The sequence below is a fragment of the Stegodyphus dumicola genome, chromosome 5, assembly GCF_044657685.1.
Source record: "Stegodyphus dumicola isolate Sdum_Otavi_A_Nest chromosome 5, ASM4465768v1".
Classification (NCBI taxonomy): domain Eukaryota; kingdom Metazoa; phylum Arthropoda; class Arachnida; order Araneae; family Eresidae; genus Stegodyphus; species Stegodyphus dumicola.
The window spans coordinates 115590122-115608338 of record NC_140772.1 but is presented as its reverse complement, the minus strand read 5'-3'; the positions used below and the strand labels follow the sequence as shown (position 1 = coordinate 115608338).

The 18217-nt window shown below is 29.7% G+C and overlaps 1 protein-coding gene across 2 annotated transcripts in view; it reads left to right on the top strand.

The window, feature by feature from the left end:
• IA-2 (tyrosine phosphatase IA-2) overlaps positions 1–18217 on the top strand; it is a 991654-nt gene that overhangs the window by 910626 nt on the left and 62811 nt on the right. For both annotated transcript variants that reach the window (XM_085816984.1, XM_085816983.1), the window contains one exon: positions 4644–4810. In XM_085816984.1, the coding sequence (XP_085673110.1) occupies positions 4644–4810 (167 nt within the window). The remainder of the gene's footprint in view (positions 1–4643; positions 4811–18217) is intronic.

Below are 18217 nucleotides of genomic sequence, written 5' to 3'. Positions count from 1 at the left end.
AAAATATATTTTAATCGACTAATTTTGTTTTTCTTAACACTTTATAGTTCTGGTTATGTTCAAATATACCACAGAGTTAATAGGTACCTGATTTTCTCTCAAGTTTCTTCATTGTACAGATAATTCCTTTTTTAAAGAAGCTGTTTTGTTTCGGTAACAAAAAATAAATAATTTTCGATGCTGTTCCTTGGTTCGTAAAATATCACGAATAAAAGACTTCTGGAAATTTAGGAAACGTGCATTTTTCTAATAAACAAAATCTCTTTTTGCAAAAAATATTGCACTTTTTACACATTGTACTTTTAGAGAAAAACTTGCATTATTTTTCTATTCCTCAATGCCTGAAAATATTTCCTACAAAAAGGAAATACTAATCAAATGTCTGTAATGATTAATTTCGTTAAAAAAGTTTTTAGGAATGTATTTAGAAATTCTTCATGTACTTTATAACGTTCCTAATGTATATTAAGCGGTGGAGCTAAAAGAAATTTTGTAAGCCTGAAAAGATTATTTGGAAAAATAAAAAAAACTTATATAACATATTTATCTTATCGTTTTTTAACTTTGCAATAAACTATTTACACTTCTTTGTGTTTAACTTAAAAAACAGTTTTCATCTCATCAAGTTAAAATTCTTATCAGCTTTCCTCGGAAAACTGAGAATCTATAAATAACTAAAATAAACCGAAGAAATAAGAAAATATGACAGTGTTATGTGCAAAAGAGGGAAAAAAATCTAAACAAAAAAATAGTTGAGTTTTTGAGCAGTTTTTCCCATGCATTTGTTTATTGGAAATTCCTCTCTCGGTAAATATGATTTCTACCATAAAAGGTTATGCTGCATATTTTCAGTAAAAATGCTGCATTATTTCAGTATTACAATCATTAAGAAGTTTGTAATTATCTTACATCTTTTGAGTTTATGTTCATAAAAAGTATATAAACCTACGTTTGTTTTATTTGTGTTTTTCACCGTTATATTTACAATGAAAAAATTATTAAAGACTTTTTTTAGTTCTTGTCTGAAATTATACAGCACTTTTATTTATAACATATATCGAAAACAGTTTTGAACTCTATTTATAAAAATGAGGCAAACAGTTTTTGTTCTTTTCATGGTCCATTTCTTCCATTCAATGTCCATGTTTTTCACATATTAAGTTGTAGTTGTTATCTGATATTTAAAATGTAATCAAAGCGTAAAAAAAAATCTCTTTTTTTTACACGGAATTTATATCATATTTTGTAAGATTTCTAATCAGTCTTGATTTGTAATCAAGTGTGATAAAACCTTGAGTTGATAAACAATTTTTTTATATATATTTTCCTGTTTCGTCTACGAATTACTGGATGCAATTTAAAACTAAAATCATGATAAGTCTTTTTTGAGCTTAATAAGCTTAATGTCCTTCATTTTTTTTATCATACCATTTCAGATGGCAAAACACCTGAATGATACAACCGACGGCAGAACTGACTTTTCCTTTATTTTGCTTTGAAAATCGTAATCGTTTCTGTAGCGGCGTCCGAACTAAAATTAGATGGATGATAACTCATCATCGGCTGGATTTGGTTCATTTGATTCTTGGACCCCCAAACGAACTTTAAATGCAGAACAGCATAAATAATTAACTCATTTCCTCGTGCGTGCTGATATGTTATAAAAGGTTAGCACGTCCACAAAGCAATGGAAAGTTCTGTGGTTAGAATCCCGACTAGAACTGATTTGACTTTTTATCCTTCCAGTTTCCAAAGAAACTTCATGATTTCTAGGTGGCTTCAAATTAAATGTAATGGACGGTAATTCGTCACCATTTCGATTTGATCCACTGGGTTATATACTTTTACCAAATTTCTCTTTAAGGGAAAAATATATGGAATTATCAGATTTTTCCATGGGTGCTATCTTAGTAAAACCAATTAGCAAGTGGTTTAGGTATCAAATGGAAATTGGTGATTCGAATTTCGGCGAGAAAAGAGTTGATTTTCATATTTTTGTTTCCGAACAACCTAATACACTATAAGGTATTTCTCCCGCCTTGATAGCATGCCTTCGTAGTGTGGTGGTCTGCACGCTGGGCACGTATTATAAAGGTCCGTGGTTCGATTCCCGGCGAAGGCGTTGCTCATTTTTCATCTCACCAGCTTCGAAATAACCTAATGTCTCTGCAACTCTTTATCTATTTAGTAAATGTATGTGCGTATATACATATCGTATATTCCGCCCTATTACGCACACCTGTAATTTCAAACTACATTTGATAACATTTAGGAATATTCGCCATATAACGAACACTATTTTCGTTGCGAAAAAACCTTAAGACACACACGAGATGCTGTTATGGTTTGAAGTCGTTCATTCAAAGATTTTTTTGCAGACTTTCGACTAATGATACACTGAATTGACAAGTGATAAGGGGAACAAAATGTGTGCTGAGAGGCGCTTCAAGGAGTAAATAATTCTCCAAAGAAGGTGGGTTATATTCAATGCAGGTGTGCATAAGAATGTTATTCTAGGTGTTCGAGAAAAGGGAAAAATAATTTGGGATACGATTACGGAATCGGGAGTCAGATGTCCTCTTTTTCTTTTGTCATTTGAAGCCGTGATTCTAAAGTGAACATCGAAGGCTTTAGTAAATCGCATTTGCTTTAGTTGAAGTACAATTGATTTACTGTTCCTTTTAAAAGTAAACATAGCTCTTGCCAAATGAAACAAGCATAGTGCTGGTTTCAGTTAGTCATTCAGTTTAAGTCATTCAGTTTGCGAAAGAAAATGAAAATCGTGCTGCAGCAAGGATGTTTGTTACTGGTGAAATCTCCATACGTGAGGAATGAATGTGGTCTGCGGAAATGGCCTATCCTAAACGAAAGTGTTACGAACTGGGTCCTAGAAAATATTCAGAATCACCAGTAACAGCATTTAGAATGTAGAAATGGAATTTTTGTATGCTCATCTTTTCGATATTTTTAAATCTATCATTTTTATATCCGGCATTCCGCGCACCTGTAAATTTCGATTTATCTATCTATCTATTATCTATATATATATATATATATCTATATATATATATATATATCTATATATATATACGATTATATACGATTTAATGAAATTTTTGAAACAATAAATGTTGCATAGCTTTAGAAATCAGCATATTATCAGAATTAAAAATTATTGGGTTATTTAGCATAGAAGGAAATTTTAATAGTCTTTATAAAACGTAGTACAAACCTCTACAGGATTATTCCTAGGATCCTAAAGATCCCGCGTGATACAGTTTCATGAGGTAAGCTATTAGTGCAATTAATAGAATTAAGTTACAAAAATTAACGAAATTACATTTTTTATTAATTCCGTTTTTCTTTCATAACTATCAGAAACGTGTTTTTTACAATAATAGTTAGCAATAATAGTAATATCACAAAATACAAGATAATTGTTATTTTTCGCTTTCTCATAATTAAGTGTCATTAATTAAAAAAATTTTTCCGAAGCAAATATAATTTAACTGAAATTAGCAAAGCTTATTAAATCCATCGAAAAATAACCTCAAATAACACTTCATCTTCGAAAACAATAATATAACGTATATTAACTAATTATGGTAAGTGAAAAGAATTAAGTAATACAATAAACGCAAATTTTTGCTGTACATACGTAATAAAAATTTTATAATGCAATAAAAGTGTGATTTCTATGTAATGCATAATTGCTGTATTATTGCCATTGATCATATAATTCCAAATATTCCCAATTATTATATAAGGTACAATTCCTGTATAATACAATAAAAACATTTCGTGAATTTAAGTACAACTAGTTACCTGACTAATCTTAAAAATTTTAATTTTTAAATACTGTTTATTGATGAAAAAATTCAAATCTGTTTCTTTGAAATAATTTTTAACAGTTTATTAACAGCAGCTGTTTAAATGGAAACTATAGAAGACATCTGAATAAGAAACATTTGTGAAAACTGTGAAGTTAACTTTAGGGATTAATCTAGGAGTGTATTACTTCCAATAATATTTGAATTACAATTACTACTTTTTTTGTGCATTTCAGTAATTTGTCATAACAGCTATCAAAGATGTGACTCTTTCAGTCTGCAGCTTGTCGAATTTCAATTTAACAAGTTGCCTTTTTATGAAAATTGGAAATAGCCTGTATAAGAAGGAAGAACTATATCGCTTTTATTTTAATGTTCATCTCTTTCTCTATTAAACTGAGAAAGATTTAGCTTTATGTGTTATTTATACATATTTAGTGGATATTCATCAATGGAATAAGCTTATTCAACTTTTTGAAGGAACTGCAATGATTGTAAATCTGATCTTTCATTGGCAGTGCCGCTTACTCTTATGCACTGAATTCGAACATATTGCAGTAAATTTAATAACAGTTTTGCTTATTTTACATTACAGTTTTTTACATTTACATTACAGTTTATAATTTATGTGAAACGCATCTTCAAATATGTTACAACAAAATTCCTGGCGTAGTATTTTAGATGAAGACTTTACTGGTTAAAGTTTTTATCTCATTTACAAGAATCGGTCATCAAATTTATGTCTCCTACGATTATTTTGTTTAAAATGACGACTAAGTTAAAAAATAAATTTTATTCATAATTATTCTTTAGGTTCACCTCGTTTCTGAACATATCTGGTGTGATGACTACCTCGTACGCAGTTTTTATCTTAAGAACTTAAGGACAAGCGAAACGAGAACAGTAACTCAATTCCATTTCATGTCATGGCCGGACAATGGCGTTCCCAACTCTACTAAGGCCCTCCTGGAATTCAGAAGGTAACTAATGCTTTTCATGTTCAACATATTTCTTTGCACAATATGTTAAAGATTAATTTGGCGTATTTTGTTTAAGAAAGCTGTAAAGACAATTTATATAAAAAATCAAGAGATAATTAACATAATTAAATCAATTAAAAGTGGTAAAATTGCGAACAGTAAAAATAAAATTTAAAATAAAAAATTTAAAAAAATCGAAACAATATAACAAAGTCAATAACATATAGTAGTTGAAAATTCTTTGGTCCTCTTCAAAGAGCAGCCGAAAATTTTCAGTTGAGTCATATTTCTGAATGATATTCTGACGTTTATTATGATTATTTATATAAAATAATAATATAATAATAATATAATAAATTAACAAATTAAAAATAATTTAAAAAAAGTAAAAAAATTAAATTCCACTAAGAGAATTTTTTAATTATGTTTTAATGATATTAAAAATTTTATTTTAAATTTTTAATTTAATTATCAAGATGTAACCTCCTCCGACGTGACTTAAAACTTATGCAAAGTAAAATGGTATAAAATAAGGAAGAAAAGTCAAAAACGACCTTAGATATTAGTAGTTTGAATATCGTCATAGTAAATTCGTAAACAATCAATAAACGTGAAATCAAAGAAACTTCGTAAAGGCAAAAATGCTCAAATTTTGTAAATATTGAATTTTTAAATTTAAAAGGGAAATCAAACATTTTTTTATGTCACAAATGGTACATAATTTCAAAGTAGTTAGACTCAAACCAAGTCAAAATTTCAGGAAATGAAACGAAATTATAAATAATAATAATAATAATAATAATAATAATACGCAAATTACTTAAAATTTATAGTAAATAAGTAACCTGCAATGTCAAACTGGTAAAAATATAAGTCTCTAAAATGATGGGAAACTAAAATTGAAAACAAAAATCAATAGCCATAATTTGGTATTTAGAATTCTAATGTAATTAAATTAGAAAAAAAAAGAGTAAGCCTAAATTTGGTAAACGGTTACGAAAGCGCCAATCTTTCAGTTATATGTATGAAGAATTCTTCTTCTTAAACACATGTGTTGTTTACTGATTTAGTGAAATGGGATGAAGTGAATTGAGTGGTATAGTGGTGGTGGTGGTGATCAAGGAATTTCTGGTGCAGATTTTATGATGCGCCAAATACATAGTGAAAATATTCGCTCTTAGCAGTACCGTCTCAGACTGACCATAAAATGATAAAAGCAACTAAAGGAAAATTTTAATGAAATTTTATTATGTTATGAGGGAAAGGTACACCAACAGCTAAAATAATAATTTGAAGAGTACAAAGTAATGGTGCGATGAAGAGGTGCATAACATTCAGATGCTAAATTATAATATAAAAACCTGTTATAACTCATTAAGTATAGTAATATATTAAAAGAGTTAAAAAACTAATTCAAATCAAATAATAAAAACCAGTTTCTTTTAAGTAAGTGGTACTATTTATGCTTAAAATAATATATATATATAATTAACGAACTGAGTTGTGTACATGATGCATGTTGAAATGTAAAAAAACTGCATTTAGTGATAATGCAAGACCGAGACTAATAAGCAAATACAATTGCTGTTATTTTAAATTAAATTAAATTTTTATTTTTGAAATGTAATATAAGTAAGAAATTGATTTGTTTAAAAACGTGAAAAAATTGGATATTAATTAAACAAATTCATGATGAAATTTGGAATTTTGGAAAATTTTTGCAGCCAATAATTAATATACAAATTTTAAATGGGTTAGATACTGAATCGAATGTTAAGTGAAGTGAAGAACCGAATTTTGTGAAATAAGTAGAATTGAATTTTATTTTTATTTTTTAATACACAAAGTTATTTTTGAGTGCCGATTTTATAACCAATAAATGAGATATAAATTTTTTAAATAGGTTAGATGCGTAAAATGTAAAATGAAATGACCCAGAGTATGTTGTAGTAATATAGAATTAATTTGAAATACGTAGACTGAGGTGTTTTTTTTTTCAGCCCCATCTCCAAAAACTTAGTCCCGAATAGGCTATTAGTCTGTAAATAGCATTTTGCGTTGAATCACTGCAAACAGTGTGTCACTTTTCAGAATGTTGCCACCAAATATTATCGTCCTGCATTATATTTGATGAAATTAAATAATGAAGAAACAGCATGAATGTATGAATGTTTCTCGCATTGTGATAAACAGTGACTGCATTACTGGACTACATTATTCAAAACAAAAGCCATCTAATTTTGAATAATGTGTACCTCCACTCGAGCATGGTCACCAGAGTTTTGAATTTCAAATTTGTTTTATTTTCTATTTCATATTTTGTAAACTTTTAACGAATTTTTGATTAACATACTTTACCATTACAAGTTAGCAGCGCCAAGCAAAAAAAAAAAAATTATCTCCAGCTCGCGAGAGTGTCTTTCAAAATTTCTAAACATATGCTGTTTTTAAGCATTTTGTAATTTTGCTGTTGAATCGAATTTTAGCTGGCGTAAGCGTCAAGAACGTGAAATTTAATAAATAAAGTGAATAGACTAAATGTTAGACAAAAAAAAAAAAAAAAAAAAAAAAAAAAAAACGGGAAAAAAGGTTTTTTTTAAAGCCATTTTAGTAAGAAAATTGAAAATTGATATTGTTGTGTTTGTACGGGTTCGTGGAATTAGACTTATTGACGACAACACTTGATGAAGAAAGAAAACGCAATTTATTAGCCAGTATTTATCAGGACAGTTGCAAAAACGCATTTACAGTCATCGAAAAAGTATGACAAATATGCTAAACACAGCCTTCAGACTATCAGGCCATAACGGGGAAGACAGCTTCACGGCAAAGCACTACAGCTCCCGACACGGTTCGATCGTTCTCGGAACTCAACGTACTCTCGAGACTCTCCACGCTACAACTCGCGATGCGCTCTACGATACAATCGATAGCCTCAAAGATGCACCAACTCACAATTACTCTGATGAGACACTCTAGCGATGCGCTAACTCGCGATACATTCGACAACCAACTCGGCACTAGACTGACGATCAACTCGATAGACCCTGACGAAACACCCTTACTCTATAGATACAGGGTTTATATAGCTTTTGGCCTGCGTTCGAGAACATTCTGAGCCAAACCGTTAAGAACTCCCTCTAGAAGGTTCTTCATCCGCCTATGGCTTATCGCCAATTTTGTTGCTAAATATCGGCAAAAGGACGATTTCTCGCCAAATATGGCAGCCCTGGCTTCCCTTGTCGTTTCCTGGCAACCCTAAACCCACCTTGCGGGGAACTGTCCTACCGCAGCTGGACCTTTCGTAACAATTTGACGAATTGAGAAAAGACTAAAAAAAAACTTAAAAATGTATGCCAACACAATATCGGGAATTCTAAACGTATATTATTATGCTACTTTTAAAATTTCTGTAAGTTTTCTGTTTAATTGTATATGACATATGTGATAGGCTTAATAATAAAGCTAAAAAGAAAAAAAAGTGGTTTAGTAGAAGTGATCATAACAGCAGACAGGTAGACACCCAGCTCAATGAAGGCTTAAAAAAACCTTAACAAATCTTTTGGGAGGCGACCCTTTAAAATATGAAACATTTCATATCCCCGCCGAGTAGAAGAAGTTTGTGAAAAGATAATTAGTAAGCAACAGAAAAAATGAAAATGGAAATAGAAATACATGTTCTTATTGTGGAAATAGTAGCAGGGCCGATTATGTACAGAAGTTTGCATAATTAAGCAGACAATGTAAAATTTACTCCAGACCAGCATCACGTAATCTCAGTTACCTCGAAATGGTATCTATAGCTATTGTCATTCACACCTTTAAAGTACGAAAAACATTTTCCGGCATAAAAATCGACGTTTATTTAATTACCTTAAGAAGAAAAGTTATATCAGTCTTCCTGCTGCTCCAACCGCCTCGAAGGTCTTTCTAAACGTTTAATATCTCAAGTACTTGGTGCTCTTGGAATGTCCATTTTCTTGTCACTTTTTGATTTGACTGAACCGTGTAATCATGTCACTTAATGCTTCATACTAGGAATAATTGTATTGACATTTAATCAATCAAAAGAGCAATTGTTTATGAAGTTCTTATTTCCTATTGGGAGATTTCGGTGTGATTGCGATGTTTTTGAGCCGGTATGTTACTGCGAATTTACTCAAGTTGCTTGTGACGTAAATAAGATGATAATTATATAATTGCAAGTTAATTTTATTTGTTACTATTATTTATAATTAATTGACATTTCCGCAATTCATAGGAAAATAGATATATTGATTAAACGGAAGTTAATCGAATTGTTCTCTGTTATTTTGAGCTCAAAATTATCTTTATTATCTCAGCCAAACCTCGCAAGTTGAACATTTTCGCTATAGCATCATTGAATACAATGCGCTAAGAAACGTAGCTGGTGGAATGAAGCCGAAGTCTCTTTCCCTTGCAGCACGCCTACGAGAAAGCAGGGAAAAATCTGTTCGGGGAGAATTTAAGTACTCGCGCGGGGTGAATTCGCTGAAGATTTATTAATCGTAGCACAAGTGTGAATACTTGCTTTCATAAGTATGCAACACTATACTTCTGCCAATATTTCTAGAAGTACTGGAAGCGCATCTGGAACCTATGGTTTTGAAATGTTCTTCCTTCCAACCGACGCTGTATTCTGTGACTCTTCCTGAGGTTGGATACAAATGGCAAGTCAAAGCTTAAAAATACAGGTAAAATCTGCGTTATGTGATATCACGCTAATAACGGTTGATGTACAAGAGCACGATCTGCTACTGTGGTTCGAAATTGGCTATTAGAAACTATTTTCTGGAAGAACTTTTATGTACAATCACTGAGGACTTATCAATTCCGGATTTAAGATCTAAGAACAGTGAGACACTTGATATAAAAAGGGACTCTCTAGCATAATTTCATGCGCATGTATAATATGTTTGCCGTGACTATTATTAAATTTGAATAGTATCTAACTTTCAAAGAAGAACAAAATGTGAGAACTGAAATCATTAGCTACCATACTTATCTTCAGAAGGAAAGAGCTATACGTAAATAACAAGTGTAAAAGAAACAAAAGCAGATAGTTTCTCTGTTGCTTCGGAAGCTGAAACGGAAACTAAGCAAAAAATAAAGAATGGTTAAAAATAGCAAATGGAACTGGTTTCTTTCATTTATCATCGTTCACTTTTTACAGTTTTGTACAAAAATGAATAATTAATAAATGTTGTAATAACTAATTTTCATTATTTTTGCAAATAAAGCGAAATTCATAATACACATTCTTACCAGATTTCCACAGTTTTTCATTAGTTGATCGCAAATGAATTATTTAAGATACCCGACTGCGTTTGACACCCAAATTTTGGAAAATAGTATAAATAAATATGTTATTGGTGTTATTTTAGAAGAATACTACTTTACTTGAGATGATAGAAGCAGGTGATCAACATATTACCAAATTATAATTTTTGTTTTTTCTTACATTTTGTGTTAAAAATATATTGAATTTCAGGATTATTATATATGTTCCCACAAATCTATTTATTAATATTTTACTTTTATTCTTGTCCCTTATAATTTTTTAAGTTATAAAGAATTAAATGGGCTAAAATCTAAGTGATAAATTAAAATGTTTATTAAATATACCTGTTTGAGTATATGCACAAGCTATTTTTCGAGAAAGTTTTCTCTTTATTGACAAAATTATCAAAAAAAATTAGATATGCGCATAGACCTAAACCTTTGGCCCATTTAATTCACAATATTTCGTAGAATGTTTGTGGAAATTTTCGATAAATTACAATAGTACTATTCTAAGTTAAAATATTTTTTCGTAACAGGAAAGTTGAAAAAATTCCAGTTTTTCAAAAAAATAGACTTAATGTAATGCAGACACAACCAGAAGGAAAAGAAAGTGTAGCCAAGTATGAAAATTAAATTTCAAAACTAATCCCGCGCACTTAATAACAAACAAAAAGTTCAAAATCATCTTTTGAACATTGCCAAAAGTATTCAAAGAAAATTCTTATTTCAAAGCTATTTAGAGTAGTCTGTTTATCTTTAGACATTACCTTCCGCGTTGATAAACGTAGAAATTTCCAGCTCACGGCGTAGAACAAGAGCAGTCATAATTCTGTTTAAATCATTCTATGAAATGTAATGGATTTCTGAATTTCCGTTGTCGGTTTTGCAAAATATATTCTAATCATTTTCAGCAGAATCTAATTCGAATAATTATAATAGAGACTGCAAATTTCCGAACAAATACTCATCCCGTATTATAGTGCCACTGGTTGATGATTACATGTTCAAGGTATATCTAAACGTTTAGGCATTCAAAGTTAGTTTTGATGCATATGAATTGTTATGAATATCTGTAGACCAGAAACTCGACTGTTTGCTATAGCATAATTACGCATGCTACCGTATATGTGTGTGTTTTTTTCATTCTTCCCCATGGATGCATTTTATTATTATCATTTTTCAATTTTTTAGATTTTACCTGTATTAATTTCTACTCTGTGATGCAAAACGTACGTTCAATTTAATATTACGCTGTCTCCGACTAAGATATATCTGTCACTGATATTAGGATGTTTCATTCGTTGAATCAGTATTATGTTAATTTACACTATTGTCGCACTTAAACGTAATGGCGAATTGTCAGTATAAACTCAGAAATATTGCTATTCTGTACAAAGGATAATTTTTTTATTTATTTTTGAAGTTGACAAACTGAACTCGATAAAAGCGCTTTATGTACATCTTAATAATTTATAAATTTATTAACTTATATTCTTAACTGGTATCATTTAAATGCATCTAATTTTTGTAACATATAATATAATTGATAGTTTTTATAAATGTATGCATCAGTACTATAAATCATAAAAAGTGTTTCTAAAGTTCTTTATTATTTATCTTGGAACAGAATATTCGTTTACATGCCATGTTAATAAAAAATTTGTTCGAATTTCGTTCTCAACCAGGATGACGTATTCATAAGGTTGAATTTTATTCCAAATCTATTCGACTCAGATTTTTGCTATTTGTAATGTTTCTTTTTCTTCCTTATTTTTTTACCTTATTATTTTATATTAAAACTCAAGTAAAAATATATTTATTTTTCAATCAAAACATCAAATAATGTATAAAAACTAAATTAACCGAAGAAAAAGTTTCATATGTTTGTCACTTAGCATTCATATCTAAAACATAATGTTGTCACTAGTAACTTGTCCAGTGAATTTTAAATTTTTAATATATTCGTCCCCATTTTATTACGCTTTACATTTTTGCTAAATTCCATACTATCAAATTAGCATTAAATTATTTGGTTAACAGTTATCGTAAACCAAATTTTTGGCAATGCTATTAATATTACTGCCAGTGACATTATATACAGTTTCATAAGAACTGATTTATAATTTTAAATTTAATCAGAAATATTAAAAATGAAATATGGAAGAAATAACAGGAAACAGTTGCCAGATATGCAACTTTATATACACATGACTAACACATATATGTTGACAAGACTCTTAAACATTCATTAACTCGACTATCTTTAAAACTTAAAAGTATTTTATCAAAGGTTATATGCTAAAAAAAATATACAAACTTTCAAAAATGCTTTCGTATAAAGCTGTAAACTCGATTTTTCGAACTATATAGAGTCATGAAGTGTCAATTAATGCTACAAATTATCTTAATTTCAAAATTTTGCAATTATGGGTTTCGAAACTGTCTTGCGTTTTCGACATGTTAAATTGATTTCACGTAATAGGTTTTAAAAACGTAGCTATTACACATGTATGACTGTTGACTGAAATCTGAAATCATGATCTCTTGATCAGGATCAAAGGACCCGACCAAATCCGGATGATTTATACATGAAATTATGACTGTGATCAAGTGATGAAAGGATAAGTATGATAATGAGGTAAAAGTTTAGGGGACTAATCCGATCTAACAGAAAACATGTTTCAGACATTTCACTTATTTTTCCCTTCCACTTATATTTTCAAAATTCTTTCTTTTGTGCATGCTTTGTTTTGAAGAATTCTTTGTTTTGAAAAAGCTAAAATTACTTAAAATCTTCCTCAGAGAGTTAATTATTCTAATGTATACGCAAAAGGGAATATAGTTAGGACGATATAAATAACCTGCTACGGATCTCAAAAAGGAACAATATAATACACACTTTCAGAAAATATTATATAATATGTTACCCGAGATACTTCCTTAATGTACTATATAAAATCTTTTACCTTTTAAAGTATTTAAATAAGCAAGTAACTGGCGTATCGAAAGAAACAATTCTAAATTCATTTCCAACATTATCTCATATTAATCATTATAAACGGCGTATCCTTTTCAAATTGCTGTCACCAAATATTATCGACATTTAAAGAAATTAATTAATGAAATATCAGCATGAATGTCTGCATGTTTTTCTCGCTGTGAAAAAACAGTGATACCTAGTTCCATCAAATTTTAAATAGCGTAGTCCTCCATTCGAACATTAGCACCTGGAAGCCCGAAATTTGAATTTCGAATTTGTTTTATTATCTTATTTCATATTTCGTAAAACGTTAATGAATTTTTTATTAACGAACTCAAGGATTTCGAAACGAGTAGTGGCAACACTGGAAGCGGAAAAAACATTTTTATTTCTAACGTGCAAAACTGTCTATGGCAAATTGTAAGATATGCTGTTTTTAAGTATTTTATGATTTTGCTGTTAAATCGCATTTTATGTGGCGTAAACACCAAAAAAAATAACGTGATATTTAATAAATAAAATAAACACACAAAACATTAATAAAAAATGATAAGAAGCTTTATAAATACATCTTAGTAAGAAAATTTAACTCTGATATGATGAACTGAGAAAAAACTGAAAAGAATAGAAAATGTATGCCAACTCTTAACGCTGCATCGGGAATTCTAAATGTATACTGTTATGCTGCTTTTAAAATTTTCGTCATTTTCCAATTTAATTGCATACGGCGTAAGTACCGAGAAAAGGATGCTTCATAGTAAGCTAAAAAAAAAAAAAACAGAAAAAAGCTTAGTAGGAGTGAGTGTACGTAGACTGGTATATTTCGAGCTCAGCGGGAGCGTAAAAAAAATCTTATCAAAGCCTTTGAGCGTCGGTTAATTCTGAAAACTTTCTGATATTTTTTTATTTACTTGGTTTATTTAACTCTAAATGCTTAAAAATGTATTATTTCCGATCATCAAAGATAAAATAATATAAAAAAGTTAAAAGTTAGCCTTATGCATGTGTTTCATTTCGTCTGTTTCAGGAATTTATTAGGTACTACATATTCTGGTATAGTTAATAAATAAATGCTTTAATTGCTATTTTTGGCTACTAAGGTATTTGAGTATTTGAATAACTGCTGAAATTTGTATTCTCTATTAATGCTATTTATTTATTATAGAAATATATTATCCTTAAAAATGCACATAAATTAAATTTACTTTTAGCTGTGGCCAAAATATTTTATATTACAAAAAATAATATACATTAAGTTTCTAGATTGCAGTATTTTTTCCTTTTTTTTTTTTTTTTTTTTTTTTTAACATTTTTAAGTGAAAAATTATTTGTAAGCTTAATCATAAAGAAAACTTGGTCTAAACTTGGTGTAACTTGGTGTAAACTTGGCAAAGTAAACTTGGTGGTGAACATGAAGTGGTGGAAACAATATGACAGGCAAATATCGTTCTCAGTTCACATTGTGTTTAAAAACCTTCTCAGGAATTAAGAAAAGAAATCGCGAATTTCATACACCATATGGCGATGCAAAATACATTTATTAAAACTAAAGATTAAAAAAAAGCTAGAAACTAACTAAACATTAATGAACTAACAAACATTAACATTAACAAAACTAAACATTAATGAAGTACGACTTTCGATAACATGTTCTGTATTATGTTTAGCTATTATTACCTAATTAATTCCATTTAATATTTTTCTATCTTTACTTTTTGTTAAAGCTGGAATTATTATTCTTCAGTGCTTCTCTTCATTCAGTATATTTCAATTAACAAAACAAATTTTAAGAGCAAGATTAACTGAAACAATTGTGAAAAATACTCCAAAGCTAACTAAGCAGTTTAATTAGCAAAAAAAGTGTATTCCGTTATGAAAAGCTTGCCAGAGCTTTCTCCATTTTTATACCACTTTAAGAGCTTTAAGCTTTTTCGGGAAGAATTCCAAGTACGAAAAATTACGAGTATTATTTATGAAATTCTTGAATTTCAATCAATAAAGTACTGATGTATTGCAAAATTTGAATTTTCATATTTTATTCGAATGACACCATATTACCCTTAAATTCATAGTTTAATAGCCCGTACGGAATACAGTTTAAAAACATGCAACCATTATTTTTCATAATTACACTTTGGAAAGAAATCAGCCAACGTTCTATTTTGAAGAAGCTTTCTTTTGTTATCAAACCAGTACATATAAGCTACTTAACTTTACAAAAAAAAATATGCCGAACCATAAGCACGTATTCTTTTTTCTGGTATTCAGTTATTAAAAGCTCTGGAATAAAGGATAAAAGAAGAATAACAGAAAAGTGGGGTTTGACATTTTAAAAGCGAAATACCTGAAAAGGATTAAAATTTATGCTTTTTAAGCATTGCTTTCGACCAGCCGTTTTCCATTTTTAAAGATCAAATTATCGTAAGCTGCCTTTTATTTCGTTCATGCTTCAAAACTTCTTTCATTAAATTAAAAATGAATCATTAGCATCTCGTCAAAAATTTTTAATTCTGAAAGTTCGGGTTTTAATTACTTAAACAGTACCTAATAAAATATCTTATCCGAAAGCATGTCATGGAAAAAAATAACTTTTATACATTCAGAATTTAAGGAAAAGCAAACCTACCAAAGTAGAAATTTCCTTTTTATTCTACGTCTTTAAAATCAGGTTATGTCTGTTAATTTTTAGTTGTATTTTTGGATATAAACCAAATTATTTTCTAAAACTAATAACATGCTTTCAGTTTCACATACTTTATTAGCTAGAAATCAAGAAATGTCGGCTCAAATGTAAAAATATGTTTATTTGGATACTTACATAATTTTCAACATAATAATTACAATTATTCACAAATAAAATGTACGAGATAGAAGTAACTTTTATTAGAGAGAGATAAAAACAGTTTTAAAGGAATTTTAAGAAATAATACAAGCATGAGAAAGAACGCACTGTGTATATACCACGTTTTCCTTTCTAAATGTGAGTTCCTTTGGGAGTGTGGATAAAACTGTGAAACTCTGGTATTTCGCTTGAGAAAATGGTTTGCGGTGACTAAACAGACGAAATGTAATGGCTTTTATAATTTTCCTACTGCGTTAAAAATGCAAGCCGATTTCTGTTAAAAGTGTTTCCAAACGCTTTATGAAAATTACCCTTCTGTATGAATTTAGCCTTAAATTAAAATCCATTTGTCTTCTGTGTGAAAGTGCGATTGTAGAAATCGAGTTTCTCAAAGTTGCTATAATCGTGAATTTATATTTCGCGTACTATTCCTTTTTTTTTTTTTTTTTTTAAGTTTATGTCTGTCTTAATAATCTTATGTTTAAAAAATCCATCGGAAACTACTTGTAGAGCAGTTCTGTTAGATATATAATTAATTTTAAATATAATATTTTTATTTTTGTGTTTATTAATCAATACTGCTATGTTTAAAATTCCAGCGGAAATTATTTGTAAAGCAGTTCAATATGAAATATAATAAATTTTAAATAATAATTAGCCCAAAAGGGACGTTAGTCCCGAATAGGATACTAATCTCGAAAGGCCATTTTGCATTGAATCACTATAAATGGCGTATCACCTTTCATATTGTTGCCACCAAATATCATCGCCCGGTATTATATTTAAAGAAATTAAATAATGAAGAATCTGCATGAATGTATGCATTGTAAAAAAACTGCGGTACCTAGAGAGATCCAGTTTTGAATAACGTAGTCCTCCACTCGAACATGGGCACATTGAAGGCTGAATTTTGAATTTCGAATTCGCTTTATTATCTGTTTCATATTTTGTAAAACTCTAACGAATTTTTAATTAAGAAACTCAAAGATTTCAAAGCGAAGAGTGGTATCATTGCACGGAGAAAAGCATTTTTATCTCCAACGCGCGAGACTCTCTATCGCAAATTATAAAGATATGCTGTTTTTAAATATTTTTGTGATTTTTCTGTTGAATCGTTGTATGGTATAAGCACTAAGAATACAATATTTAATAAGTAAAGTAAACATATAAAACGCTAATATTGAAAAGACAAAAAACGTTTTGTAAAGCCATGTTAGTGAGAAAACTGAACACTGATATGATGAGCTGAGAAAAGACTGAAAAAAACCTGAAACTATATATGCGCACACTTAACGCTGCATCGTGAAATCTAATCGTATACTATTATGCTGCTTTGAATTTTTTTGTAATTTTGCCGTAGATTTGTATATGGCATAAGTGCCATGAAAATGATGCTTAATAATAAAACTAAAAAGAAAAAAAATGGGTTAGTAGAAGAGACTGTAAGAGCAGACTGGCAGACTGCAAGTTTAGCGACAACGTAAAAAACTTTAACAAATTGTTCTGGGCGACCGTTAAAATCAGAAACCTTTCAGATTTTTTATTTTTGTTTTTATTAATCAATACTCCTATGTTTAAAAAGTTAGCGGAAATTACTTGTAGAGCAGTTCTATTTAAAATATAATAAATTAGTACCTAGTCAACTTTGATGCCATCCATGAGAGCACACAAACGTGCCCCAGCGCTTGTATTATTCTTAGCTGCCTCAATGAATGCCTGTTTTGGTAACTGTCATAAGCTGGCCGTACATTATTTAGGATAACTTGAAAAGGCTGGAAATGTTGGTACTGTAGAGACAATCGTCTTGATAATAGGAAACAATGGAATCCGAAGGAAAGACAACCCGGAAATAAAGGGATTGTGATATGACAGGGATCAACGAAACCCAGGCTTCTTTGATCAAATGGCCTTTGCTGAAAATGTGATATTACGCTGAGTGACCAAAAGATGTTTTAAGTCTGTTTGTCCTACAACATGAACTATTCTTTTTTGGATATCATTTAATATATTTCATAGTTAGAATGTACAGTAACATCATATAACAACCAAACTCAAGTATAGCAAATTTCACGCTCATGATGTAACTTGTCTTCGAAGATTTTAAAAAAGCAGATATGCTTTTTTAACTTATTTTTATGTCTATGTGCAGCTTTCATAGCATTTTCAGAAAGTGCTTCTTTTGTTTCAAATTTAAACTTGGAATTTTGCTTTTTAATCGTATCAAATCGTATATCCATTGCGAGGCTTGTCGCGTATTCATCGTATCAAGTGTTCCATGATG